Here is a 9203-nt window from a genome sequence, read left to right as displayed (position 1 = left end):
ACAAATTGCTGATCTGAATCGTAATGCAAGGAAAATGAAAGTCAGAATATTCTTTAATGGAGTTGAAAGTCAGAGAGAGAGAGAGGGTTAATTAGGAGGGTAACCATGGGTTAGAGTTATTTTTTTTTAGGTAATTAAATTGCTTAATCAGGGGGTGAAACATGAGTTACTGATGTCATAATTAACATAGAGTAGAGGTTGGTAGTAAAATAAAATTTTTAAAGCTTTTTGTGGTAGTAAGTTACAAGTTTTTTATTTTACGGTAGTAATTTTCAAAATGATTTTAATACGCGGTAGTAATTAGCAAATTTTCCCACATTATAACGAAATTAATTTGCCCTTTCATGTACCAACCAACTAGACAATTTACTATAGTATTACGAAGTATTTCTTTATTGATCCAGCAAGAGATCCGACACATTTGATTATGATTATGCCATTAAATAATTAATAAACATCATATATTTATCAAGGTGATGAACTTAGATTTTGTCAACAAATATAGGAGTAGAGGACTAGAGGACCTTTATTTACAAACAACATTTCTTTAGGTAAAGAAACTTTAGACACGCTCACGTGTAAAAAGGCAACATCAAACTTCACACTTTGATTAGTTAAATACATATTTGGTTAGTAACATGACGCGTAGAATCCAAAAGAAATTACTGCAGTCTGAACCTGGTTTTAAAAATAAAACTTCTGATGTATTAGCCCCATTTGTCACCAAAGACCCCATTACAGTTCTCATCGAGATCTTTAAACCCTCTGCCTCACTTTTTGACAGGACCGTGTTAAAAGCAGCAGACTCCTAAGAATAGACCAAAACATTTGAAGCTTTTCCAAACTATACCTCCTGTCAAGTAATTGTCGGAATATACGAACCAAGGAAATTAGTAGTCTGAACCAAGGAAATTGTTGTTAAATTAGAAGTGATATTATCAGAAGCAAGATCTCTAAGTAAAGACATATGGAGGCTAGTAGGCTACTGTAATTTCAAAGCAGCAGCTAGATAAAATGATGGTACAAATTCTATACATGTGATTCAACCTTCTTACCAAAAAAAAAAGCTTTCTGATGAAGAGTCAACTGTGGGGAAGCCACCTCACAACCACACAACGAGAGCCTGCTGATAAATCTGGCAAATACAAACAACAAATAAATATTTATAATCCAATTGAAGTTAGAAGCATATGATATCAGAATCAAATGAAAATTTTAGCTTATGAAATATCATAAAACAGAGTATATACCCATTGGTGCAAGAGCCTCCACATCTAATGGGCTACTGGGACTTGGTTGAGGACTATGATGAGCATCATTGTCTCCAGAAAACATTTCACCTGAAGAATTGATTTCAAGGGCTTCCTCAAGGGGAGGAGGAAAGTCAGGATCAATTTCACCATTTTCAAATTCTTTGCAAATCATCTCAATCTCATTGCTTATGCTATTATCATAAGCAGTGGCACATTGCCATTGCCGGAAATTGCAAGCACCTTCTCCCTGTACAATAGTATAAATTCACAAAGTTGACTAAGCTAAAAAGAGCCAGCAAGCTCAATATTTAAAATCCAAGGAAACAAGAAATAAATGAAAATAACATCAAGTTACTAATTAATAACGATAGATAATGAGATAATTTAATGGAATTGCAGCCAAATTAAGATACTAGGGGAAGGCGTTTTAGATGGGGGATAGCCAATTTAAGAATAGACATTTGGATATCTCAACTACATAAAGAAAAAAGGTCATAATCAAATGATTGCAAGAGAAAAAGCATTAGACCTAAGACGGCTAAAAGGGTAAGAATGATTGGAGAAATTCATCAGTAGGACTTGTCCAATCAAAACCTCACTGTAAGCTATAAACCCCTTGATGCGATACTAATCTGCTGCAAAGTTGTGTAACTGAACTCAGGTAAATGGAAACTACCTCAAGTTCACAAGTATTCATGGTTGTGAGTGACACAGAATTTTTTTGGGATTTGCAGCCTTATTAGAACAAGGGACGAGGATCCAACAAGGGTATTTGATGTGAATTGAAGACTCTAAGAAACATAAATTGATAGATTAGTTGCCATTCTCTTTGGAGTTAATTAAGTGCAAACTGCATTGGATAAAGCCAGTAGACATCTTGGCAATGTGTTTGGTTTACCTCCATTCTAAGTTTAAAAAGTGCCGTATATGACTAGTTTCCACTGGTACTTCCCTTTAACATTGTTTTGGGCTTGCATTGGGTAGCTAAGTAACTCGCATCCCTTACCTAAGCTAGTTCATCTGAGGTTAAAATCTGTCGATACCTCCATGGCCATGAAATCATTGAGCTAAAACTTTGTGCCATGCACCTATACGGCTGCACTTGAAAATTGACATTATACTATTTGTAGGCTAAGTGGTTCTTTGTTACCTAAAGAGTCAAGTCTACTGTTCCCTGGTTCTACACTACACTAAATTCCAGTATACACTTCATAACACATCTCCACCAATGTCTACCAAACCTCAATGTATTCATGTCAGTCTGTCCTCCTTATCTCCGTTACCATAAGAACCTTTTGTAATCAATGTGACACATTAAATATCACCTCATATCAACGTTAGAGATTGAGCGACAAGTCAACAACCTTCTTCACCATTAAGCCCTTCTCCTTTACTACCAGTACACAAATGTACAATTTTACATACATGATCAACAGGTTCAACACAGAATTGGAGCCAGGTAATAGTCAAAAAACACACTTGCTGTTAAAAAGTGGAGAAACTTGTGATATCACACCATAATAGGTGTAGATGTCATAAGATCCAGCCTATCCAACTCAATAACCAAGATCCCTCGACACAAACTATTAAATTCAAAACATTATTAATAGTGGATAATACAATTACGGAGTACAATACTTCTTGAAAGCATTGGTAGATGTAAATCAAAAAGAAAACAAACAATCAAAAAGACGTTCGATGTCGGCTATCATACAAAAATGACAACTAGGAGGATGTTTGTAATTTTACCTTGATCATAACTCTGAAGTTACTTGACAGCTAAACACTCCCCCTATCTAAAAACGTTCACACTTTTCATTTCTGTCCGTTCCATCATTTTCTCAAACTTATTTACACACTTTCCACAAGTATGAGTCAGTCATTAACATCACCAACATTCCAAATTCCAATTCAATAATACCAAGATCCAAACTTAACGGTCAACATCCAAAAACATAAATTAACACTACAATATCAATTCAAACAGTCGTCCCAATCAAATAAAAATAAAATTCATTCAATTTTTCCAAAAAAAAAAGCTTACCCTTTTGATTCTGCAAGCAAAATACTTTCGACCAGAATTAGGGCCTTCTCTTTCAGTTTCAACCCTGCAAACTCCAGCCCCGCATGAACAAATCGGATAAGGGTTAGGACGATCATGCGAAATCTCTCTTTCCTTCAAATCCTCACAAAATTTAAAGTACCCACAGTGCAATTCCTGCAACCAACCAAAAACCCTGATTAAAAAACTCAAAAACCGTAATTTAAAGATACAATTTTTAGGGAAATAACAAGAAAAGGAAAGGTAGCCCAGAAAAATTGGGACACTAACATAAACATTTGGGCAAGTGTAGAAAAATTTCTGAGTTTTAGGAGTGATTTTGATTTTGCAGAAACCTCCTCCGCAACGACAATGTGTGAGTGGGAATTGTTGGCCAGATGATATTGCTGCTGTTGTTCTTGAATTCTTGATCTTCTTATTGTTGTAGTTATTAAACCCAGATGAAATTTCTGGACAAAATGTGGAATATTGTCCAGAATTGTTGCAATACTCCTTCCTCTTCATCTTAGTCATTCAATTTTGATCATTTTGTTTCATTTTTTCAAAATTTTTTGGAATAGAGGAGGATCATTACTACGCTTTTGGTAAAAATTTTGAAAACATGAGAGTTGTACTGTACAAGTACAGTATAGAAGGAAAAATTTGAAAGCTTTGCGTAAAAATGTTGAATTGTCAAGAGTTCAGAAATTCTGGAATTGAAGGGACAATTCGGTTGTATATGGTGGCGCGTGGCAACTTGGCAAGTGAGAAAGTCCAGAAGTAAAAATCAAGTGGCAGGTTAACGGGCTAGGCCCTATTAATGGATGACCCAAAATTCTTAGTCATGGATTATAAATATAATTTCTTCTCTTTTCACTCATCCATGACCAACTTACATTACCAATCATAGACCAAGTTGCCCAAAATAAATTTGGTTATGATTTTCTCTCTCCTAGTTTTACCATACCCCACCATATATTCTCTTTATTCTATCCCACCATATAATCAATCAATCAATCAATAATCAATCAATCAATCAATAATCAATAATCAATAATAATAATCTATACTACTACTAAAGGCGAAACCAGGAATGACACTTGTCATTTCCTGGTTAAAATTTTTCCCGCCTTTTTTTTTCCTTTCGTTTTTAGTTTTTTGACAACATATTTAATTTAATCCAATTATATTCAATTTTTTTTTTTTTTTTTTTTTTACATATATTCAATATACTAGGAAACTTTTAGTTACAATAATACTAACATTGATTAAAAATAATGTATTGGAATATATTCTTTTCCAAAATTGTTATAATATTATCAATATTAATTTTTTTTCACCAACTTTTATCATTTGATAATAAAAGTTATTTTAATTAAAAAAAGAAAAATCATTTTGGTAGCATACTTTGTATTAATCTTAAAATTATACATAACATTTATAAGAACAAAATAAGTTTGTTATTGTATACTTTGTACACAACATATATTGGAAAATTATTTAATTATTCTAAACATTTATGTCATTATTTAAAAAATAAAAACCCCTACTACTCACTAAAGATATATTTAAAAAATTGATTATTGAATACTATTATCCTAAAGTAAAATGAACTCAGCTAAATTTTCATATTATGTCGATCAAAGTGTGTCAACAATTTAAGGACAAATGTATATGAGTTCGTATATGGGTACTAACCTAAGCTAATATTTTAATTTTCTTATATAAAACCTTATAGCTTCTAAGTTTCTATTACTATATTTATTTATTTAAACAATCCAATTCAATAACCTTTACGTATTTAGTATTGGTATAAACTAATTAAAATTCAAGTTATTTTGTTACAAATAATTTTTTTGGATAAATTATTGTTGAATTAACACCATTATTTATTGTTTATTTGTTGTAAAATTTAATTATGACCGTGCATGGCACGAGATTTAACCTTGTTTAAAATTATTGTTAAAAAAATAATAATTCCTATAATTGTTACACATAATTAAACTTTAAAATGCTTAATGATAAATATAATTATATACTAATTATAATCAATGATGTATTATTGAAGCGCAAATTTAAAAAACATGGACACTTAATTTTAAACCTCATTAAGTAATAATAATACAAGATAGTACGATAACACATGCATGATTAGAACACATTATTTAGCATTAACTAAAACATACACTAAACATAATTACTCAAAGAAAATACTCTTAAAGGCCTAATAATTCATCAACTACTTCCTATTAGGCTCCCCATATCTAAGCCATAGATGTTCCACTAAATCTGACTTCAAGGCTCTATGCGTAACTTCATCATGAACTCGAGCTCTATTAGCCATGTAAGTGTCCAAATTAGCTGGTCGGTTACTACTGTTGCTAAATTGAAACGATCCTTTAGAATTTCTTCTACTTGAAGACGGGGGTTCAGCTTGCTCATATTCATTTGGATCATCATACCTTGGATCATAATATCTTGCGTATGTATCTTGCTCATCCTCGACAATCATGTTGTGTAAGATGATGCAAGCTATCATAATTTTTCCAAGCATTGATACATCACGAGCCAGAGCAGGATGCCAGACTATGGTAAAACGAGCTTGTAGTACTCCAAATGCATGTTCGACATCCTTTCGTTGACCTTCTTGCTTTTTGGCGAAGAGACCCTCTTTTTCATTTTGGGGGAGGGATATTGTGGGAATGAATGCCGCCCATGTAGGATATATACTATCAGTGAGATAATATCCCATATTGTATTGGTGGCCATTAACGACATAGTTAACCGAAGGTGCACAACCTTCAAATATATCATTAAATAATGGAGACCTGTCAAGAACATTTATATCATTACACCTACCTGGCGTCCCGAAAAAAGTATGCCAGATCCAAAGGTCTTGTGAAGCCACAACTTCTAAAATCAAAGTGGGCTTATTAGCTCTCCCGGAAAACATGCCCTTCAATCTTAAAGGACAATTCTTCCATCGCCAATGCATACAATCAATGGATCCCATCATCCCTGGAAAGCCTCGACGTTCTCCATCTCGTAGGAGTCTGGCTATATCCTCTCCATTAGGTTTTCTCAGATAGTCGTCACTAAAATAAGAGCCAACTCCTTCAACAAAATGTTGTAAGGAGTCTCTCGCAAGAGATGCACTAATCCGTAAGTAGTTGTCAACGGAATCAGCAGCAGTTCCATATGCAAGTAGTCTCAAAGCCGCGATGCATTTTCTACAATGCTGATGCTCCAAATCTACCAGTAGCATCTTGCCTTTGTTGAAAGAATTGATGACGTTCTTCTAAAGTTTGCACTATACGGAGAAAGACGTGCTTTCTCATGCGGAATCTCCGACGGGACAAGTTTGGAGGGAACACTAGAGGATCGGCAAAATAGTCATTCCATAAACGGTTGTGTCCGTCTTCACGATCCCTTTCGACCAGTGTCCTTGGTGCCCTTAGAACTTGATTAACCATTTGAAAGAATTCAAATGGATTGGTCATTATTAATTCATCCATCATTCGATCAACAAGACGATTTGCTTGCCTACGTCTCTCATAATGTCGGTTGTAGTCATCATCGGAATTTTGATTTACGTTGGCAGATGAATTGGAAGAGTTAGAAGATGAGTTGGACGAATTAGAACTCTTAGACATTTTCAAAGCTAAGGAAGCTACTTTGATGAGAGAGCTAATAGATTGGTTGAGTGAAACGAAATTAAAACATATAGCAATATATAGAACAATGTACGAACTTTAATAATAGTGTGTTGTTATAATGCTATCATTCACTATCAACAATAATGTACTAAAAAGCTTCAAAGTGATTTCATATCAATAGGTTGTGCGGTCATTTTTATGTCTTATCAAAATCAGTAATTGCTTCACTTTTTCAGAAGAGTAAGTATTTGGTTTTCCTAGTGAGCAATCACATCAAATTAAACACCTACATTTATCAGAAAAATACAAATACGTAAGTTCATATGAGCAATGCACAATTTTTGTTCTTGTTACATCTCATCAATGTTTGTAATGCCATTAATGCACAACTTTTTAAAAAAGTAAACAATTTAAATATGACAGTCATACATCACATAATAGTACAACTATATTAGAGCTATTTAAAAACAACATAAGGACTACACATTAATTGATAATAAATTTTAGCTCTGAATAACAACTTAAACAACATGATTACAACTTCAAGTACAAAAGTTGACATTAAACAACAACCTAATCATTCTATAATCTAACACTGCTACATTAAGTAGACAATAAATTAATTGGATGGAAATAATATTTTCACTAAATTTTTCCTTCGTTCTTGATCCTCTTCTGATAAGTATGGCTTTGCTTCAAGTATCTTGAACAATTCCAAGTTGATTTTCCTTTGCTTTCGTGCTTCCCTCTCCCTTTCTAGTTGAGCATTTTCAACTTCTTTCTCTATCTGGAACCTCAACTTCATCATCTCCATCTCACTTTCAGATTGCCTTGTTATGTTCATGTTTTGAATAGTAAGGAGCCATTGCTGAGAATTTTCCGTCGCCTTGTTCATAACTTTGTTCTTACCTTTATTTTTGCTACATCATCAATAGAGGGGGAGCTTGAACACCCAATATCACCATTGGTCGGTGTTTCTAGGTTTGTTGAAGACGAGTAATTACCAGCTTCATTAATCCGAGATCTCTTTGAAACACTGGACTAGGTTGCTGTCTTCTGCTTACATGTCTCAACTGGATCTTCATTTTTCGCCCATATTTGTTCATTTTTCTGAATATCCCACGCATGCATATCTTGGAAAACTCTACTGGTAATTTTTCCTAGTTTTGTTGTCCCTATAAATTCTACGCGCAACCTTAATAACATCGTCGTTAGAATGACCACTTCCTCTCCTTGATGCAGCATGTGCATACGCACCAGAAAATTTTGAAAAATTAACACTTAGCCTTTTCCACCGACATCTAAGTGGATCTAAATCCCTTACTCTTAGCAAATCATCCTTCTTAATCTCTTCAGTACCTTGTTCAAATTGCCTCTCTCTATATATTCTAACATTATTAAACATTGCCTCAAATTTTTCCCAGAATTCATTCCCCTTTTGGTTGGTATTAGTTTTTTTTATCTTTACTTTCCTCAAGCCAAGCTCTCACAAGGACCTCATCTTCAACATGCGACCAAGAATTCCTTCGATATGTATTGCCTCTACCTCCGCCTCCTACATCCCCACCTTCATTTTCTTCAGTTTCTTCAGCTTCGTCATCATTATCGTCATCAGAGGCAGTTGTTGATCTATATGACCAATTAAAATTTGAATTTGCACCTTCACCTTCTGAAATGTTAATGTGTTGTGACATATGGAAGGATGTTTCATTTTCAGCAAACTGACAATTTTGAAAAGGTGAGTGTCCTTCAGATGGAAGAACATTTTGAGAATAGGAGAAGTTAAGATTTTGTTGTGGTCGTAAAGGGAATTGTGAGATAGAACTTGGATTTGTGAAATTGATGTTATTCATTCCATAATTTAGAAACTATGGAAAAAATTGTGAGTTTGGTTCCACTTGAGAGTTGAGATCTATTTGATAATCAGAAAATGAAGGTTGAGTATTTGAATTTTTTTTCGATTTTGAAGGATTTTTTTTCCTATTGAATTTATCCATATTCAATAGTTTTTTTGGATTTTGTAGATAAGAAGTAAATTACTTTAAAGGAAAAAATTGAGCAAAATGAAGGAATTGAGCTTAATGAAAAGTTGTTCAAAAATACCTCAATTATTGGTCTCTTTTTATAGAGAAAAAAAAAAGACGTTGGTGATTTTTTTTTTAATTATATTTGTATTTTTCAAATTATTACCGTTGCAAAAATTTGCAACAATAATAATTCAAGAAAGGCCGTTGGGAATTGCATGCGTGGAAG

At 33.5% G+C, this 9203-nt stretch overlaps 1 protein-coding gene across 1 annotated transcript; it reads right to left on the bottom strand.

The window, feature by feature from the left end:
• Positions 1 to 526: 526 nt before the first annotated feature.
• LOC145563958 (uncharacterized) lies at positions 527 to 4015 on the bottom strand. Its single transcript, XM_081624338.1, has 5 exons — positions 3586 to 4015; positions 3298 to 3471; positions 1251 to 1500; positions 1056 to 1135; positions 527 to 853 (listed from the first exon to the last, which is right to left on the bottom strand). The coding sequence occupies exons 1-4, from the start codon at positions 3826 to 3828 to the stop codon at positions 1083 to 1085; spliced, it is 720 nt and encodes a 239-aa protein (XP_081480464.1). The 5' UTR covers positions 3829 to 4015; the 3' UTR covers positions 527 to 853; positions 1056 to 1082.
• Between the last annotated feature and the right edge of the window lie 5188 nt (positions 4016 to 9203).

The sequence above is a fragment of the Chenopodium album genome, chromosome 10 (genome assembly GCF_948465745.1).
Source record: "Chenopodium album chromosome 10, dcCheAlbu1.1, whole genome shotgun sequence".
Taxonomy (NCBI): Eukaryota; Viridiplantae; Streptophyta; class Magnoliopsida; order Caryophyllales; family Amaranthaceae; genus Chenopodium; species Chenopodium album.
This window is presented reverse-complemented; position numbering and strand designations above follow the sequence as displayed.

Excerpts from the sequence above, each read along its gene's own strand:
- LOC145563958 (XM_081624338.1), bottom strand. The coding sequence starts at position 3,828 with ATGACTAAGATGAAGAGGAAGGAGTATTGCAACAATTCTGGACAATAT. Across the intron at positions 3,472-3,585 it reads ACACTTGCCCAAATGTTTAT|GAATTGCACTGTGGGTACTT; the intron begins GTTAGTGTCCCA and ends GGTTGGTTGCAG. Across the intron at positions 1,136-1,250 it reads GGAGGCTCTTGCACCAATGG|ATTTATCAGCAGGCTCTCGT; the intron begins GTATATACTCTG and ends TGTATTTGCCAG.